Here is a 19,876-nt window from a genome sequence, read left to right on the forward strand (position 1 = left end):
ACTCAGGTTGGTGTCATCACAAACTTGCTGAAGGTGCACTCGATTCCTACATAGATGTCATTGATGAAGATGGTAAAGAGCACCAGTCCCAAGACAGACCCCTGGTGGACACCGCTCGTTACCAGCCTCTACCTGGACATGGAGCCATTGATGACCACCTTTTGTCTGTGGCCTTTCAACCAGTTTCTTATCCATCAAGTGTTCCACCCATCAAATCCATATCCCTCCAATTTGGAGATAAGGATGTGGAGGAGGACCATGTCAAAGGCCTTGTTCAAGTTCAAGTAAATGACATCGGTCGCCTTTCCCTTGTCCACCGATGCCGTCACTCCATTATGGAAGGCCACCAGATTGGTCAAGCATGACCTTCCCCTGGGAAAGCAATGCTGGCTGTCTTGGATCACACGCTTGTTCCTCATGTGATCAAGCATGTCATCCAGGATGATCTGTTCCATGATCTTCTCAGGCACAGAGGTGAGACTCACCGGCCTGTAGTTCCCAGGGTCCTTGCTGCTCCCTTTCTTGTAAATGTGAGTGATGTGACCCTTCCTCCAGTCATCTGGGACATCACCTGACAGCCATGACTTTTCAAACATGATGGACAGCGGATAGCAACCACCTCAGCCAGCTCAAAACCCTGGGATGCACACCATCTGGCCCCGTAGACTTGTACACATTCAGTCTCATGAGGTGGTCTTGGACCTGCTCTGTCCTCAGAGTGGGGGGGAATTTACCACCCCAATCCCCACCTAGAGGTTTAGGGATGCAGGGCTCAGGAACGTGAGAAGTACTGGAATCCTGACTGCCAGTGAAGACCAAGGCAAAGAATTCAGTCAGTACCTGAGGTTAACGTTAAGGACTTGATTTCAGCAAGCTGAATTTACGTATCCTTGCCCTGCACTGCAGTTGATGCTGCATATGTACCCAATGTACAGTTATTTGCATGTACCTATTTACAAATATACCTCCTTGGAGACTCTAAGGATGTGTGCTCTCAGAAGGAACCAAACTCAGGATGTGCTCCTTGCCTTGTGAGGTAAGTTATGATAGAAATCACACCACAGTAATCATCACCACATTTTACCTTGCATAATCAATGGCTTTGAAAGTATTAGTCAGATCTCCTCCTTGTTGAAACGTTTTCTCTGTTGCATTAACAACATCATCCTTTGTTCGGTACTCACTCAACTTGAACACTACACGGGGATTATTTGCATACTGAATTAAACCCACCTATAAAATGAAAGATTTACGTTAAATTACCATGTATTACAATCACTTAAATGATGTCATGATGCATATCTATTTATCAAGCAGGAGCAGAAGATTTGCAGATGCGTACCATTTTATCTCAACATATAAAACCAATTTATACTAACTAATTTGGAAAGCAAAAAAATCTAAATACTCTTGAATCTTAAATCATTTATTATGGACTACAATATGTTAATGCAAAGAATTTGAAATAGTAGGCATTTAAATGTTTGGTTACTTCTGGAAGAGCTTAGGAACAGCAGTAACACAGTGAGCTATGCAAAAATCAGAAAATAGCAAGAATTCTACAAGCTGACAGCACCTCATTTTGATCTTTTCTAGGGAAGTCCTAAGGGTTAGTTTCTTGACAGCACTGCAAACCTTACTTACTTTCAATACAGGTGAATACTATGGAAATACGTTAAGATGTACATGTAACATGAAAGAAAAAAAGAAGGGAAGATGGTAAAGATAAGGTTTAGAAAGGACTCATGACGCTGAGCAGGAAGCCTGACTTTTAAGCACCTCACTTCCAAAGTAGCCCAATGAAGAAGGCAGCCTTTGGGAGAGAGATTTCCAGTGCCCAGACTTTGTTCCCAGAATTGTTTATGGAAAATGGACAGCTGCAAAGACAGAAAATGTTTAAAAACAGGAAACAAAATTTTCCTTACCATCATCAGAATAAAATGAGAAAAGAATCAAAGATCAGACAACAATCAAGTGGGGAAAAACTCCTATTTTAAAGATACAGCAGTTGGAAAGTAAAAGCCACATGAAAACCTCCCACAAAAAAAAACAAAAACAAAAAAACCCCAAAAACTCAACAAACACACACACACAAATTTACTTATACCACATTTCCACAGACTACATTTTAATTATTTTTATCTATCATATTATCTTATATATCTAGAAGAGATCTGTGTCCATTATACATAATTTAGACTACTATTTAAGTTGGTCCGCATTTGGTATCAAATTACTAGTCACTTTTGGAATAAATAAGGTGTGAGACTGAAAAACAACCAACAAACAAAATACCCAGTACTGAAAGATAAAGGACAACTGCATTATCTATGGCCTTGGGGGAGTTACTATTGTTAAGGTAAAATAAATGTGGTTTTCTTTAAAACTGCCAGAATTTGCTAGTAAAATCCACTGCTTCCTTCCCATGATCCTTATCCCAAGGTTGCATTTTACTTACCTGGGTTTTGTTAATGCCTATATCTAAACCTTGGACAAATTTCTTCAAAAATGCCCGCACAGCATCCCAGGGATAAATGCTGTTTGACTCATCACAAACCACTACAATATCTATGACGGAAGAACACTCTAAACAAAGAAAAAAAAAAGTGGACATCACTCTCAATTTACTCACAAGTCTTCAATGAAATCAAGAGGAGCATATCTAGGTCTCACATAGGCAGCACTTCAGATAAGGAAGCTTTCATCTGAATGAAGACTCAATGATATCATATGCAGATTTTGAGTCGGTTACAACTTGCACTGCTCCAGTGCAGTGCCTCTGAATTCAGAAGAGTGAATCCAGATTCTTACCAGCATTAGATCAGTATCCATGAATCTTCCTTTATGTCAGAAAGGCTTATTTTAAGTCTCCATATACATTTTTTCTAAAATCCCAAATTAAAGTGTCCCCAACACAATATATCTTAATTTTGCTTGATCCATTTTTTTTACTGAATCTGTTTTATAAATGTTGTCTTACTTTGAATAGCAGGAGAAAAGCTTCTTAGAATCTGGAAACTTGGGCTGATTTCAGAACAGACTCCTGTTGCATAGTACTGGCTTCCACACTGCTGTGCCCACAAGGGGCCACAAGTCTTTAAAAGTAATAACAAGAATAAATTACAAAATAACAAGTACTGGTCTCACTGCATCCATATACAAAAGCACAATAAGCTGGATGAAAGGAATATGGGATAAGATGAGCCCCCATGGGTTATTAGGCTGAGTCTCTTGCTGTCACCACAACAACATCAGACAATCCCCTTCGTGTACATTCTCATAAAAAGGACTCTCTATTTGTGGCCATTCTGAAGTCTTTGCAAGCTCCTTCCTACAGAGCATTTGCATCTATAATTTCTAGTGTGACACAGTCTGCCAGGAACTTGTGCTGCTTTATTAATCTGCCTGCTCTACAAACTATCGGCACAAAACTAGAGTTCATATTTCCAAGTTGCTTTCAACCATGTGGTGGAGTTCTTCTATTAAACCAGGAGGTGGCATTATATCCACGAGCATCTTCATAGCTCCAGACAGCACGCTCTATTAGCCCACACAGTGACAGGACTGACAAATCTTAAGATCACTGCATCTGCACATGGATTTATTAATTTGAGAAGACTTGTTCCCAAGGGAAACTAACTTTGCCAAAACATTTGTGAGTTGAGTTTCTTCACGGTCTCCCCAGTTTACACAATCTGACTTAGCTGCAGGCTGCTGCTGAAAAGATATTTGGCCCCTGCCTTCCTCAAAAGTAAGCTTGCTCTGCAGAAAATGATCTCTACAAAAAGAAAATTTTTCAGCTGATCGTATAAAAGTGAGAACTCTGATCTTAGAAGGATTTCTACAAAAGTAACTAGATGAAAAGACAAATACAGAGACAGTACTTTATCATCAGGATATTTGGGAGGTTCTTATTGAAAGAAAATTATATTAGGAGAAAACATATGACTTCTGTCAACAGTTCCGAAAGAAACTGTGTCCAGTTCTGGGCTTCCCGGTACAAAAAAGACAGCGATCTCCTGGAGAGTGTCCAGCAGCCACAAAGATGATAAAGGGCCTGGAGCATCTCTCCTGTCAGGAACGGCTGGGAGACCTGGATCTGTTCGGCCTTGAGAAGACTCAGAGGGGTTCTAATCAATGTCCATAAATACCTAAAGTGCAGGAGGCAAAGGGACATAGCCAGACTTTTCAGTGGCGTGTTGTGATAGGACAAGGGGAAATGGCCACAAACTGAAGCACAGGAAGTTCTGTACAAATGTGCATAAGAACTTCTTCACAGTGAGGACGACAGAGCACTGGAACAGGCTGTTCAGGGGGGGCTGTGGAGTTCTCCTTCTCTGGAGATATTCAAGACCTGCCTGGATGCCTACATGTGCGACCTGGTGTAGGGACCCTGCTTTGCAGGGGGTTGGACTCAATCTCTGGAGGTCCCTTCCAACCCCTACAGTTCTGTGATTCTGTGAAATGATAGCTCCCATGCAAATACTTTCTGATTCACCTATCAATTCTGTCAAAGTCAAAAGAGTCTGGATAACAGAAAATGCACCATCTCCATGTCAATAGTGAAAGGAGAGCAATAGAAACATTACCCTTTTGACAAGAATGCTGAAGAGAAAAAGAAGTAATTAAAGGCAGAAATTAATAAAAAATGACATAAATGTCAGACAGGAATATCAGTGGCAGATGGCATCAAAATATTCTAATATATTTTTAAAGATAGCAATATTTCTAGACAAAAGAAACTGATCATACCTATAGATAAGTTCAAGTGTTCTAGTGTGGTTACAGTCAGAGAAGCAAGATGCACCATTAGTGCAGTGGAAAACTGGTAGGTAAGATAAGTAGAACTGATGAACTTGAAAAGTGGAATATCAGAAAGGGGAATAGATTTGTCCTTAAGGACTGATTCTACGAATTTTGAATGCAAACTGGGAGCTCTCTGGAGGGGAGAGACCAAGGAGCAGATGGATCACGTGCTGACTGATTACAAGGTGGCACAAAGGCAAATGTGGCATGAATGGCCTGGAGGTATGTAACAAGAAGCACTTGCAATTGAGACAGGGAAGTACTAAATACACTGCGCTGTGTCCAGGAGAGATTCATGTGGAATACAGCATACATCTGGTTTGTAGTATTCAAGACAGATATATTTTAAAAATCTCATTTCATCCAAAAACCTGTTTGACCAGCAAAGAAAAGAATGAAAGAGAATGCCGTATTAAATACTGAAGTGAGATTTTATATCCTGGGGATTGGTGGGAGCTCCTTCAAATTACTGAACAACAGTGTCCCAAGAACAAACTGCTAGGAACGAAGCCTGGAAGTTAAAAAAATAAAAATTTGTTAGCCATCAGAGGAATGAAACTCTTAAACACTATTCAGCAGGACTAAGCCTTCCTACAAAAAATGTAACAAGCATGTGCAAATGACTGCCGGTTGTTAGATCACTGTGGGAAGCAATCACATGACATCAAAAAGCTGAACACACAGAGCCCTCAAGCTGCAACACAGACATGCCAGGATCTGAGCAGTCTGGAAAGAGCTCTGAAGAGGAGCGACATGGGCACAAAAGTTTGGAGCCTGGAAGAGAGGCAGCCACGGGAGGATGAAGCATGAGCTGGATAGGAAGTCCTGAGCATGGTACAGAGAGCCCATTGCAGAGCCCAGCTCCCAGAGATGTGTCCCAGAGTGAAGTCCTGGTTGGCAGCAACCTGCAATTAGGAGCAAAGATAGTCTCCACTTATTGATCAATGCTAGTGTATGTAAATGACAAGGCTTTTGAAATTCAAGGCAGCTGAGACACAGATAAGCACCCATCTCTAATACTCACTCTTTCAGAAAGAACTTCCTTTCCCAAAGATGTGGCAAATAGTTCACACCTTAGCATTCCACTTTTTTCCTGTGTGTTTTGCTTTGCATGCTACTTTATGCAGTTTGGATAATCATCAGTGCCACATGAATCGGGAAATTCTTTTTAACTGAAAAAGTTCACGTATTGCTAGAAAATGTATTTTTTCCTTTGTGAGATGTTTTATACTTCCTCAGTCACTGATACTGGTTAAAGTAGTTATGCAGGGGACAGTGTTAATTTTAATTAGAGATGTTACTCAAAAGACAGGATCACACAGTCCATCTGTGTGAGAACAGAGAACTGTTGCTGTACTCTGAGCTTATGATCCACCTAAGTAACACTAATAGAACTGCTGGAAAGCTTGTAATTAAATCTGTATCTATCGTAGTAGTTCAGTGAACTGGGTTATATGGTGGTGAATATAAACAATTGAATAATTTCATGATTACCAGGAAGATGCAACTGAAAAATAACAAGCTTAAAGGGATGTTCAAATCTCATTTTCCAATATTGTTTCACTTGATTACCATTTGTACATCATAAACTGGTACATATCCACTTTTCAAGAGTTATCAAGCCTATGGCTAAGACTGTATAACTGTGTACAAAACAGGCTGAATTTACTCTCAGTTACTACATCCCAATTATACAGAATTCTAGGAGAAGTTTTCACAGTATACACATAAAACTCACTCCCTCTACTTCACTATTCAAATAAACCACACTGCTAAAGCAAAAAGCAGACCCACAGGACTGGAAATCTTAACATTTCAGGAGAGTAGTCACTGTGCAAGTGCTTAATGCAGAGGAGAGATCTCATTTGTCTTCTGAAAGCATAACCAAAGCTATATGAGACTACCTTACAGGTCCATTGTGGAAATGCTCCTGTAAATGTTTTCTGACCTGAATTACAAAATCTTTAATTATATGTTTGGTGGCTTTCTTCCATATGGTATTTTGATAAGTGTGAAAGACAACCTGCATGGATCCTAGGAAATAAGAGCTTGACTTTAAATCATCCGAAGTATGTATTTATCAAGGCTGCATAATGAAACACATCTGGCTCAGGCTTAACTAGAAACGACAGAAATTCTAGTTTCTTCATTGTCTTCATGAATTTCTGTATCTATTGAATGTATCCTCAATACATACCAAAAATCCTCCTGTTTTTGAGTTCTGGATCAGTGTCAAGCCAAGGTTCATGTCTTCCTTTATCTCAGTTACATTTGGAATATTTATTAAAGCTGAAATAAAAAGAAAAAAAAAGTGGCAAAACAATAGCTGAGGAACAGAAGCAATTCAGTCAGTTACAATTCCTTCGTGTCTTAGAATCTAACATGCTTCTTCCAAACACCTGCATAATATTTTGAGACAAAAAAATGAAAACTAATCTTTGTCATAAATTTGCTAGCTAGTAATAGACATTAATTAAGTAGGGCCATTTAAAGTACCTTCTCCCAAGAGAGCAAAGGCACAGGAGAGGAAGAAATTGTCTTCCTTCCAACTAAGCATTTTTGGCTGGCTTCATAGATGCAGCTGAGCAGCTCCTGTTACATTCCTCAGGATACTAAGGCTGCCCTTATCCAGTAGCACGCTTCAGACAAAAATGTGAAAGAAACAGTGGAGAACAGATATGTCACCACAATTAAACATGAAGTACACATTTAAACTAAAATTATACTGTGCTGTACTTATTTTCACTGTATGCAAAAGGGAATCTCATACTTAGTCTATAAACACACAAAGCAGAAATGCCTTCATACATTGATCAAATGAAATTTGAAATGAGAATGTAATAAGAATCCCCAAGTATTAAGTAAAAGTCTTATAAATATTAATACTGCTAACCCTGTTAACAGGGCTGCTACAAATGACAAAGAATGTAAGTGTTTATAAAGGCAGAACAAAAAGTGTTCCAGAAAAGATATAGAAAACACTAATAGTAATAGTAACCATATTACTAATTTTTTTTTTTTTTTTAGTTTTATTTTATTAAAGAGCATATAAACATGAGGGAGAATGACTGTTTATGAGGGTGGATAGTGATAGAGCAAGGGGGAATATTTTAAACTGAAACTTAAACTGAGAGGAGGTTTAGGTTAGATATTAGGAGGAAGTTTTTCACACAGAGGGTAGTGAAGCACTGGAACAGGTTGCCCAAGGAGGCTGTGGATGCCCCATCCCTGAAGGCATTCAAGGCCAGGCTGGATGTGGCTCTGGGCAGCCTGGTCTGGTGGTTGGCAACCCTGCGCATAGCAGGTGGGTTGAAACCAGATGGTCTTTGTGGTCGTTTTCAACCCAGGTCATTCTACGATTCTATGATCATTAATTAAAAATACTTGAAATAAATGACAGAAAGATTAAAAAAAAAAGCTCACATCAGTATCATAAGGTCAATTGTAAAAAAATACGCGTAAACATTCACCAACAGTTAATTTTAGAACTCAGAAACAGTTAAGTGAAAAAGACAAGAGAAAAATATTTTTATTCTTCAAGGAATCTGAGACCACTGAATACTGGACTTGTCATTGAAAATGAAATTCCTCTGAATTCCTCTTAAGCAACATTCATGCTTACACTGCTGTTATGTGCTTTTGCTACTGGTCTTGCTAGCTTCCAGCTATTTCATTAGATAGATGGCCTGGTACAAAAATGAGAAAAGCCTGAATAATTGCAATGAGGCATTATTCACTATAACTTACCTTGCAAGTTTAATTTTTTACACGTGGTTTTGGGTGTACCAACAGGACATGCATAGATATCTCCGGTTCTATTTGCTGGATAGCCACTCCAGGGTGAGCCAACCAACAACCTGAAACAACAGGAATGTCTTTTACCATGCCAAAAGGGCCAGCAGCATTGACACAATTAAAGCTGAGGGGATCAGGTAGGAAGGCTTCCACCAGATATACCACCTAAGACTTTCAGGAGTTTTCTCCAGAGTTGTTTGGATGCTGGGTTTTACTTTACTTATACGTTAATACAGTTGAGTGATGACTGGAAACCCTGACAGGAATGCCTCTAGGAGCATACTGCCCCAAGCACTTATCCCATGGGTGTCCAAACTTTTGGCTAGTATACACTGCACTGAGTGAAGAGGAATTGTATATATATTTAGGTTGCTCCAAAAGTAGTGCCTCCTCTTTATTTCCATGTAAACTACAATGGATACAAAGTGCACAAAGATCATTTGATAGAGCAAGTTGTCAGCCAGGAAGTTCTATTTTTCAACAGTCACCACTGTTAGCTATGCAATTTGCATCAGTGAAGGTGATCCACTGTTGTTGCCTCTGCAGAAACATACCTCACGCTGCCTCACTGCTCACATTCACTGACTGGTAGTCAGACTGCCCTTCTGCTGCCATTTGTCACAAGGCAGTGAAATGTAATAGAATATTGGTGGGAAGGTTTAATCTCATAACACCAAAACCCACCTCTGACATTGTGGTCCAACATCCTAAAGTAAGAGATGTTACTTTCAGAGCAGCCCTCATAAAATATATAAATGTAGTCAATGTATATAAGTAACAACAAAAAAAATATTTTTAAAATATCTTTTTATTAAAACCTAAAAAAGGAAAGCAGCAAAATCGTAAAGTTGGTGGGCTATTTGACCCTGTTTTTGTGAAACTATTGCATCAGTGTTCTTCAATGGCAGCTTGAGCTGGCACTGTATTGCACCCCAATTCCTGCTTTCAGCATCGATAGGGTTAATAGTGCACCAGTGTTCCACTGGTGCTGAGAGAGAGTTTTGAGCCCAGGCTAGACAGCAGGCAGCTGCATTGCAAGCTGTGCTGGGCCACATGGAGCCTGTGGGACTCAGGTTGAACCTGACTGACTTGTGACACTGTGTCACCATGTCAGAAGAAATAAAGCACAGGTGTTAATGTACACCAGTGCATACAAATTTAGAAATATATGCCTTATGGAAGGAGAGAGAAAGAATTTGATTCTCCCGTCAGGTAACAGTTAACTGCTTCCTTTTAAGTTATTCTTTTAACCGATAAGAAGCACTTCCTTCAGGCTCTGCTCAGCAACAGTATGGTTCTTATGTCTGAACTTGAAAGCTGCCACACCTTGACAACACTGAGTAAGAAAGAAAATACTGCAGGTGATAACAGACTGCTGCGTGAAGTATTTAATCCTGAACAATAAAGTTAAAACTTCAGTAATTTATGGTAGTAGTATGAAATGATTCACTCTCCCCAGCACTTTTCTTCATTTGCAGTTAACATTCCCTCTCCAGAGCCTATTCCTCAAAACATCTCTCACATTTTGTCTGAAAGCGTTCACAAAACCAACAAATTCAACCTGTGGAAATGCTGCTGAAGAACACCTGTCTTCCAGCACTATTCTCTGAGAGAGTGCAACTAACAGGCAGCATAGGGTAGTGGAGCTCTGGGGGAAGACAATTATTTACACAGTTTAATGTGCAACAAAATGAGGGCAAGACAAAATACGACTATAGGAACATGATCTGTACAAACACACACACACAAACCAACAAAAATAGGTGATTAGAGAGCAGCAATATGACTTTCCTTTCATGAAGCATAATCTATGGTAATAATTAATGCCTTTGTGGGACAGTAAAAAGGACAAACAGTACATCTTTTTTCAGTTCACCATGTCAACTGCCATTCCCTAAAATTTCACAGGTAGGTGATGTAAATATTTTGCACTGTAAAATAAATTATTTTATGAAATAACTACGCTTTGAAGCAGCTTTCTTGAATGATGATATGCTACTAATTTTTGGAAGACTACCTGATTTTATTGCTCCAATTTTGTAACTAGTTCAAGTAAAATTGTTTTGATGAAAACACATAGTTTTAGATGCAAGAACAAAAGTTTGAGTCCTTCAAGTCTACACAAGGCTCTCAGATATACAGTCAGATTTTTGAGTGGTTCAGTATGGAGCCAGGGGTTGAAATGGATGATCCTTATAGGTCCCTTCCAATTCAGGAAATTCTATGATTCCATAATTGAGATTTCTTAAAGGAAATACTGCTATCTGTATTTTTTAGTTTATTTCACATCAGCCAAATGCAAACCTGATGACACAAATAATGTTCTTCTCCTTTATTAACTCAATTGCCATTGTGTAGGAATATTTTAAAAATATCTGTCCACTTCTCAATTATCTTGCAGAAAGACAGCAATTGTTTTGTTGTGCAGACCAAACAAAGAAAAACTAAGCTAAAATAGTAAGCTCCTCTAATACTGTCCTCAAAACAATATCTATGCAAACGGTGCCTAAAGCAAATGTAATTATAGCTTTCATTTAGTTTACATTCCTCCTAGTGTTCTGGATGTTATTTTCATACCTTCCCTTTGCTGGAATTAGCCTTCAATACACATTCGTAAGACCCACAAATCTCAACACACAATTACACCACAAGCAAAAAAATGCATCTATACACAGAATTTAATACTTAAAACTCATTATTACTGACACTCTGATTTTCAGAAATTAACTGTTTAACATCTTTTCTTATTTGACTTAACTAAAATTTCATCAATATTTTCTTGAGAAAAAATGATTAAACAATTTCTGCCAGGCCTAGCCTACAGCGATTTTTTTTTTTTGTCTATATAAAGATCCTACCTAGGAGATAACGTAATGATGATTTCTTTTATATCCCGAGACTTACGTGAGTTTAATACCAGTCTTCATCTTCTAAATCAGTAATCCTCATTGTATTTAAAAAGTAGAAGTAAAAGAAACTGTTACAGTACACAGTTACACAACCGGGTTCTGGGAAAATGCGTATCTTTCAAAAACATCAGAAATGAAGAAAGAGAGTATCTGACTAGCATCCTGCTAGCGACAAAAACATTTATTTACTTTGATTAAACAGGATGTAGGCAAAACAGAGTGAAACAGAATGTATCAGGAAAGAATGCAAAAAATGATTACTAAAATACTTCAAAATACTTGTTTTAAAATAAATTGTATCATGCACAGTGTATTAATTATGGACCCTTCTTAGGCATGGGTTAAATATTTATTTTAACAAAACTTCATTATGTATCTTTGTAGAGTAGCTTTACACAATACCATTGTGATCACTGTGTAGTATTGGCACGGATTTCATTAGTCAGCTCTTTAATCAGTCTCCAACGCTATATACAAAGCAAGAAGTCAAGTAAAGTTCAGCAGCAGCCATACCACACAGGCTGAAGGAGAGGCAGATCAAAGTGTAATGGGAATTATTTCCATGAAATTACACCATGACAAAGCGAGTAACTGGCAAAGTGTGATGTTGCAAAAAACATCAGAATTCAGGGTGAAGGGCTACATTCCCAGCTGTTGTCAAAGCAGTTTTTAAATTTAATGTTGCCTTGTTGACTTTTTAAAATGCATTTGTTCTTTAGTGCAATTTCTAAACAGAGAAGACTAGCTGCAAATTGCAGTAATAAAAGTAGAAAGGACCTCTTAAATCATCTGGTTCTTTTCACTTCAACTACAGGAAGTGATGAATAGATACAAAGATCAGGAATCTTTTCACTGTCATAGCTGCTTCTCTACACATCCTAAAGCCCTGATCACCATCTAAAATTTCCAACTCTTTGAAGAAGATACTCAAAATCTCATAAACTATGAATTATGGCAAGAATTCAGACCGATAGACATAGAAAGCCATGAAGACAGAAGCTGGGAAAAAGGAAACTAGGTCACACAGTTGATAAGGCAAAAGGCTGCGAATGTTAGCAGTTGCTGCTGACACTTAAAAGCAAGAGTTGTAATAATGGCAGCATTTTGTTAAAAAATAAAATAAAATTGGCCAAAATGCATTCTCTTAATTATAGTATGTAAATGTATCAATTTCAATGAAATTGCTCAAGAAATGTGTGTTTTTGTCAAAATGTCTTTTTGGTTGAAGAAGTCAGCAGATCAACAGATGTGATGCTCTAGAAATGATAGGGCATGTCAAGGCATTTCATAACTAACATGATATTAAGTGTAACAAAAATATAAAAAATGCAAAATCCATACTGTATGTTGCAAAACAAAATTAAAAAATCCCAAATCCTAAGCACGCATGTACAACAGAGTAGAGTGGCTGCACTTTTATATCACACACTGAAATTTCAGTCTATTAGTTCTATTGTGGAATGTATCTCACAATACTTAATGCAATAACAGAGAATTTATTCTCAATTTAAGACTCAAATGCAAATAATCTCATGACAAGAAGAGCCATATTATAAACTCAGTGATGCTTCTGCTGTGGCTTATTACTTCCATGGCTATCTGCCTCTTTTTTTTTTCTATTTGACAAGTTTCTTCAGTGTTCACAATTTTATTTGACCTCATTAAAGAGTTCCTGTCTGAAAATTCCCACCAGACACTATGAAAAGCTTGAGCTTTGCATGGCTTGCAAATCTGTCCTTATTTACAAGCATCACATGCCATCAATGCACAGCAGATCAGTGTCCAATTATCCTGGATCTTCTGACTCTACACAAAAAGGGCTCCCTTGCTGGTTTGTGTCACAGCTTCCCTACATACAGTAGCCCCTACTATATTCAAAAGCAAAGTCTAGGAAGTGATGAAATCCTTGTGGATCTCAGATTCTGGACAATCTCTCCCTTGGAGAGAGCTGCCACCTGTGGTGTTTGATGTGGAGAGAAACTCTACTGTGCCCAAATAGATTTTACAAGTGCATCACACACTTGCTGCACAGTTATGGTCTTGCCAAAAAGCACATAGTGATAAATGTTCCTTTCTGATACAAGGCAGCATCTCACCGTTGTGCAAGGCATCAATTTGCCTACCTCCCTCCTAGCTTAGATATGTCAGCCAGTGCTCAGTACATAGACTGCAGTCAGTGCATCACCTATAGGAAAAATCAACTCTAAAGCAGCTTGAGTGCTTTTAAATAACATGCACAAGCAAAAGTGCTATTGCCCCAGTAAAAAGAAAATAGCTTAGATAAGAAGAGAACGAGAGAGTAAAATGGGAGTGATGTTTTTTCCTGCATGTTTAATGGTTACTTGAGAGGAAGACTGAAAAGAGCTCTTCTTCATTAAGAGTCTATAACAAGCCATGGTTACTGAAACAGCTGCTAATAGAATTCTTCTGAGTTTTGGAATCATGGTCAGACATTACGCAGTGAATGAATAAATGATGAAGAAGTGCTTATTTGCAGAATACAGCCCCAAATTCATAATACTCACATAGATGGGAGAACAGATAGGGAAAGTAAATCCAAATTTACTTTCTTTCCCAACTTCAGCATACCAGCCAGTAAATTTGTAGTGAAGGAGTTATTATATTGGAACTAATTATAAAATGGAGACAATAAAAGAACAAAAAATGCCTTAGTTCAGTCCTGAACCTGCTGTTCCTGTTGTAAGCTTAAAGAGAAATTTATAAGGATGAAATGCATGACAATTTTTTCAGAAAATACCAAAGCATTTAATTGACTTTGGGCAAACATTCTTTCTCTCCTTCAATAGTTTCACACAGAAGAAAGAGTGCTCAGAACTATGGGTGGCTAAACACATAATTAAGGCAGGCAGAAACACAGCAAGAAACTGTTACTGCAACCAGAGAGAAGCAGGGGAATTTCATGCTCAAAGGGGTGAGAGGAAACACTGAGCTTCTACTCGGGATACAGCTGTGCTCTCTTGCTTTGTCTCGTGGTCATCAGCGGTAAACAAGGTATGCAAGAGAAGCAGTGGGACCAAGGAAGTCTTACATTGTTCCATATGCAACAAACTGTGCTTACAGCAGTGACTCTGCATAGTAAAGCATCTCTGCTAGCTTTTACAGTTTTGTCTGGGCTTTTGCAAACACTGAGATCTTCATATGCATTTCCATCTTTCTTTTTACTGAAAAATAGTTCAGCTACTTACTATCTGTCCATCATCAATTAAACATACCAGTTTGTTGTTTCTTTGGTTATGATACTGTTTCAATCTGTAGAGAATGACGCATCTAAAATATTATCTCAGCTTATGATAATATGTATAGCTTGTATGACTTTCCATTGGTCCCTGCCATAAAAGATGTCTTAAGCTTTGTGGTTGCTGAGACTGCAGAAGGAAAAAGTACAATGTGTTTAAATGTACATGGTTTAATATTTTAAAGTTCTTTTTGGAACCATCAATACCAGAAAAAATATTTTACTAATTACTCATTAAGCTGAATGTTGTGGCAATAGAGGACTTCACATGAAATTTTATGCTTGAGGAAATGCAGCAGACATCCTTTGCTAAGATTACATTATGACACGTTGCCCTTAAGAAGCAAACAATATCATATCAGAAAAAGATGTACAAAGTTTAAGTTCGGTTAATTTTAATAACTGGGAATCCTTATTCCTATCGATTTGTGTTAACTTTGCTAACATTAAAGCAGAAAATATCCTTAACATATACAGTGTATAATAGATATGTTACGGCTACAAGAGCGACTGAGATCAGAATTAAAATGCTACAAGTAATTGTGAGTCTGAGGAGAGTCATATATTGGAGGGGAAAGTAAAAGGTTAAAAGAGATAAAGACTTCAGATTACATTGTGTAAAGGAAAAAGAACCGGAGCATTCACATGAATGCATCTTCAGAACATTTTCACTTTTGTTTTAATAAGGTCAGTATTTACTAGTAAAAAGATTAATATAAGAATGAACTAATTGAAAGTCACTTAATTGAAATCTGGAATCATACAATAAAAATATGTTGCAGGTTTTTTTGCTACCCATTTAGTTTGACATTTTCAAGATATTCAAACTGCTTACCATTTGCCTTGCTCATTTATGAACTGTTGAACTGTGTATCCAAATTGCTCTCTTGATGGACCAGAAAATATTTTTGCTTTAAGGAGCCCAACATTGTAGGCTTCACAGCAGTTATGAAGAAAACCTGTTAGAAAAAAGATTATTATTACCACAGAAGCAATTAAAGAAGAATTTAGATGCTGGTGAAAACATTTTTTCATCTGTGCCAACTGCCACAACAGAAGAAAAAAAAACACAGCCTTTGACATATGCAATAAAAGACAGCCTATGGCATCCATCTGCCCTGCCATGTGTACAGCCTGTCTAGTATGCTGCACAGGTGTTATAATATCATAGGTTAATGACTCATTCACTGTTTTGCTCGGCAAATCTTGAGGCATTACTAATGAGAGCATTTTAGTTGAAGTGAAGCAGGAAATGTGATTCAGAGGTTCTTTACATTAAGACATAAGCCTATGGCCCACCCAAATGCATCAGCTGCCTGCTGAGGAATACTGAAATGAAAGTTCACAGAAAGTAATTATTGATACTGTTTGTATTCTAGTGTCTCTCTGAAATTTAATGTTTGAAACACTGGAACAAAATCAGATTACCTACTGCATCAGAGAACCTATGGTTTTGAGTCATTTCATTATCACAGCATGTTTGTTTTCTGTCCAAACAGCCAGAACGGTTGTCCAAACAGGAAAACTTAGAAATACAAACATGGAAGTTATCACAGTATTAATAAACTACAGGACTTAATATTGAAACCTCACTTTGCTGTGACTGTGATATTAATTACTTTGTGTTGGGAAGTGCAGGGATTCACTCCTCATTCATAAAGGATCTGAAATATTTCTGATGAAGGCCTGTAAGAGGATGTTAAGAAGAATGTCTACTGCAGAAGTTGCAGGAATTTTATTATTACACACTGTACGTAATTAGAAATCACTAATTGCCACGAGTAGATTATTCCCCCTTCCACACAGAAAGATTGAAACAATGGTGGGATCCCAAGAATAAGCTCATGGACACCTTAGTGCCCCAGGGAAGCCTCTGAAAATGACAGCAAAGGAAGAAATGGTGACCTCTGTTTGCACTGCTGAGGTTCTCAGGTAGGTTAGTTCACAGAGTTGCACAGTGGTTAAACAACATCCCTGATGCTTTCCCTCCCTTCCTGTCTATCCAGACAGGAAGTGTTTTATCTACTCTACATACAAAATATGTCTCATCATAGTTTTTCAGTACGAGTCATTCTGTAGTAAAGTAGAGGTCTTTATAACAATCCCTTATAACATTGATCCTTTAAGGAGGTATGTACCAATCTTTTGCACTTGAAAATCTGATCTTAAATTGTATTTCTCTATCTTTGATGTGTGGAGTGCTAATTGTTGGTTTTTCACTCTTCCAGGTCCCTAAAACAGCTTCAGTAGAGTTCAACCACAATTAAATTGGCATACAGTAGCCCATCACAGCAGCTTAGCTGTAATAGTAACAACAGTAACAACATCATAGTGATAACATCAAAATCACAACTGCAGGTTTGCAAGTAAAGTTCACTACATGTAAAAAATTTCAATGACTTACATATCACAGCCATGGAATAGAAAGCACAGAGGTTATGCAAAAGAGTAAATGCAACTCACACACTTACTACTTTTTGACCACAAACTCAAAACAGGAAATCATACATTAGTTATTTCAAACAACCACTATCTACAGATGGCCTTTGGAAACCAAACAATTGCTCTTTGCTAGAAATACAGTTTCTTGAGAAACATCATTAGAGACAAAAAGTATTTTCTCAGCCATGTTACTTGAGACTGGAGAAGTGTGTGTACAGACACACTACTCTGTGTATTGCAATACTTTTGACAGTAATTACAACCACTTAAAGTTACACCTCAAATCTAGGTTTAGGGAATTAGAGAAAAGGAGAGACAGATATTGACCATATGTAAATTAAGATTACTGTGGAAACTTTGCCACTAATTCTTTGGTGATCTAACATGTTTGTATTTTATCAAAATATTTTGCTTGTGTCCCATCCTATGTATTTTTACTTTGGCGTCTATTGTTTTTAAGTTACATTACACTTGGTGAGAAATCACAGAATCATAGAATCACAGAACGGTTGAGGTTGGAAGGGACCTCTGGAAATCTTCTGGTCCAAATCAAGTATCATTTGGTAGTGACTCATTCTCAAAGACCATGGAAGGCTCTACCACAATGCCATCATATATTTTGACTTCCTCATGCAAATTCAGGGAAAGAATAACTCTACAAATTAGGTGATATACATACAAATAAAGCTTGTATTTGGAATGAAGGGCCAAAATATGTGACTTAGAAGCATACTGTATGGTTTTCCAAGTCTGTATGCTCATCTCTGCATCCTTGCACTGAGTTACTGCTATCATCAGTTGCTGTATATGTGCTATTAGGAAGCAGTGCAACATGTGGCTATGCCTTACCTGGATGGAGTTGGGCACAGAGGATAGGGAGAGCCCTACTCGACTAACAGAAAATAAAAAAAAATTATCTTAAAGTAAAGATTTTATCTTCTTGATGTCATCTACCAACACTGTAGCTATCCCAGATGACACTTGCAGCTCTGCAATAAGGTGCCAAAAGATAGACTTCTGTTTGTATGACTTGAGTGAATACATCTTAATATTGCTGCTGTTACTGCCCAGTTGTCACTGGGTAAAAGGGAGTACAATCATACTTTAGTGCTCCTGTGTTTCAAAGACATATGTTATTTCTAGCCTGCTAGATGAATTGTTACTTAGCTAAATATATTCTAAGTGCAACTTAGCCAGCTTAGGTGCAAATGCATTGAAGATTCCTCCTCATGTGTCCGAGATTATGGTATTATTAAATGCAAGAGTGAGGGCAAAAATTGACAGAAGTTTATAAAACTGCAAACACCAGACGCCACAAATAAGAGCCTGAAGAGAAATTCCCATGTTGACTGAATTTCATATAGGGCATGGTGTCGAATTAGATAGGGTTTGAGAAAACACTGTCTGGGTTGCACATTGCCTGTCCATCTCTCCCCTTGCCTTCATGTGGGCACTGCAGTCCTCCTCAGACCAACCACATTTAAAAAAAAATAAGGTGAAGTTAAAAAAGAAACCAGAAAATGGAGTGTCTAGGGAGGCAGTGCCATCTGCAATATTCTTGTATATCAGCTTTGCTTCTTACTACTACTTACTGCATGACTACTTGCAAAATCAAAGTAGAAAAGCAGGCAAATACATCTGACTCACTTCTGACATTATTAAGGGAACCATAGTATAAATGAATTTCAGTGACAGTCATTTTATACTCCATATTTTGATAATTATTAGCAGATTTTTTATTTTAAATTTATGTCCCACACATCAGGTAGTGTACATGCAAATAAACCTTGGCTTTGGAGTGAAGAGCCAAAAGAATCCTATGGCTGTAGTAAGGTCTAGAGAAGAATAACATAGCAGGCATTTTCCTGCTTTTTTCTCAATTTCATATTGTGCTTACAGTATAAAGACATATTTTATGCATTTTGTACATCTATCTACGTACACTACTCAGAACAAGAAATTCAAGCATTTGTAGCAAGAAAAAAAAGAAAAAAAGAAAGAAAAAAAGAAAATGCTGTTTGCTGCAAACCTATTTTAAGACTGTTCCAGAATAAGAAGGTCTCTTATGCATTCAAGGAATGTCAACTACTGAAGAATCTGAGTTCAAAGTACTGTATATTCTAGGCTGAAAGATTCAGTATCTGTTTCTGCCTTCAGGAAATGAGCTTTGATAATCTGAATATCTCAGAATAAAGAAAACTAATCCACTATCTGGATTTCAATAACTTTTGGTGACAGAATATTACTTTGTGACCTAACAATTACAATGAGAAATTAGTCGGGCAAGGAAAAATCCACTTTGCAACTTCAGTTTGTAAATGACAACCTAATTACAGTCAAATAAACAGACTTCATGGAACAAATGAAGCCAGATGCAAGACCAAAGTTTCTGAAGGGGCCTCTGAAAACTTCAGTGTGTTTTTTGTTTTTTTTTCTCTTTACAGGCTGGATAGGGAACATAGGCACTTTGGTTCAAAAAGGACAGCTTCATCAGGCAGTGTGGCTCTGAGCAACATTTCAGAAAAAAACAGTAGTTAGAAAAAAATCCTTAATGGAATAAAAGAGACTGCAGGATATCTAATGAAACTCCAGTACCAGTCTGCCATGCATTTTTTCTGGGAATTACTATGTTTCAATGATTATTTTCTACTGCATATGAGAGATGCAG

At 37.7% G+C, this 19,876-nt stretch overlaps 1 protein-coding gene across 1 annotated transcript in view; it reads right to left on the reverse strand.

Moving 5' to 3' along the window:
* ITGA2 (integrin subunit alpha 2) overlaps window positions 1–19,876 on the reverse strand; it is a gene marked incomplete at both ends in the record, with an annotated part of 65,595 nt that overhangs the window by 30,798 nt on the left and 14,921 nt on the right. Inside the window, 6 exons of the mRNA XM_079548295.1 lie at window positions 1,085–1,233; window positions 2,459–2,586; window positions 2,981–3,095; window positions 7,004–7,095; window positions 8,554–8,663; window positions 15,602–15,725. Coding sequence (XP_079404421.1) covers window positions 1,085–1,233; window positions 2,459–2,586; window positions 2,981–3,095; window positions 7,004–7,095; window positions 8,554–8,663; window positions 15,602–15,725 — 718 coding nt within the window. The remainder of the gene's footprint in view (window positions 1–1,084; window positions 1,234–2,458; window positions 2,587–2,980; window positions 3,096–7,003; window positions 7,096–8,553; window positions 8,664–15,601; window positions 15,726–19,876) is intronic.

The sequence above is a fragment of the Tetrao urogallus genome (genome assembly GCF_951394365.1).
Source record: "Tetrao urogallus genome assembly, chromosome: Z".
NCBI classification, from domain to species: domain Eukaryota; kingdom Metazoa; phylum Chordata; class Aves; order Galliformes; family Phasianidae; genus Tetrao; species Tetrao urogallus.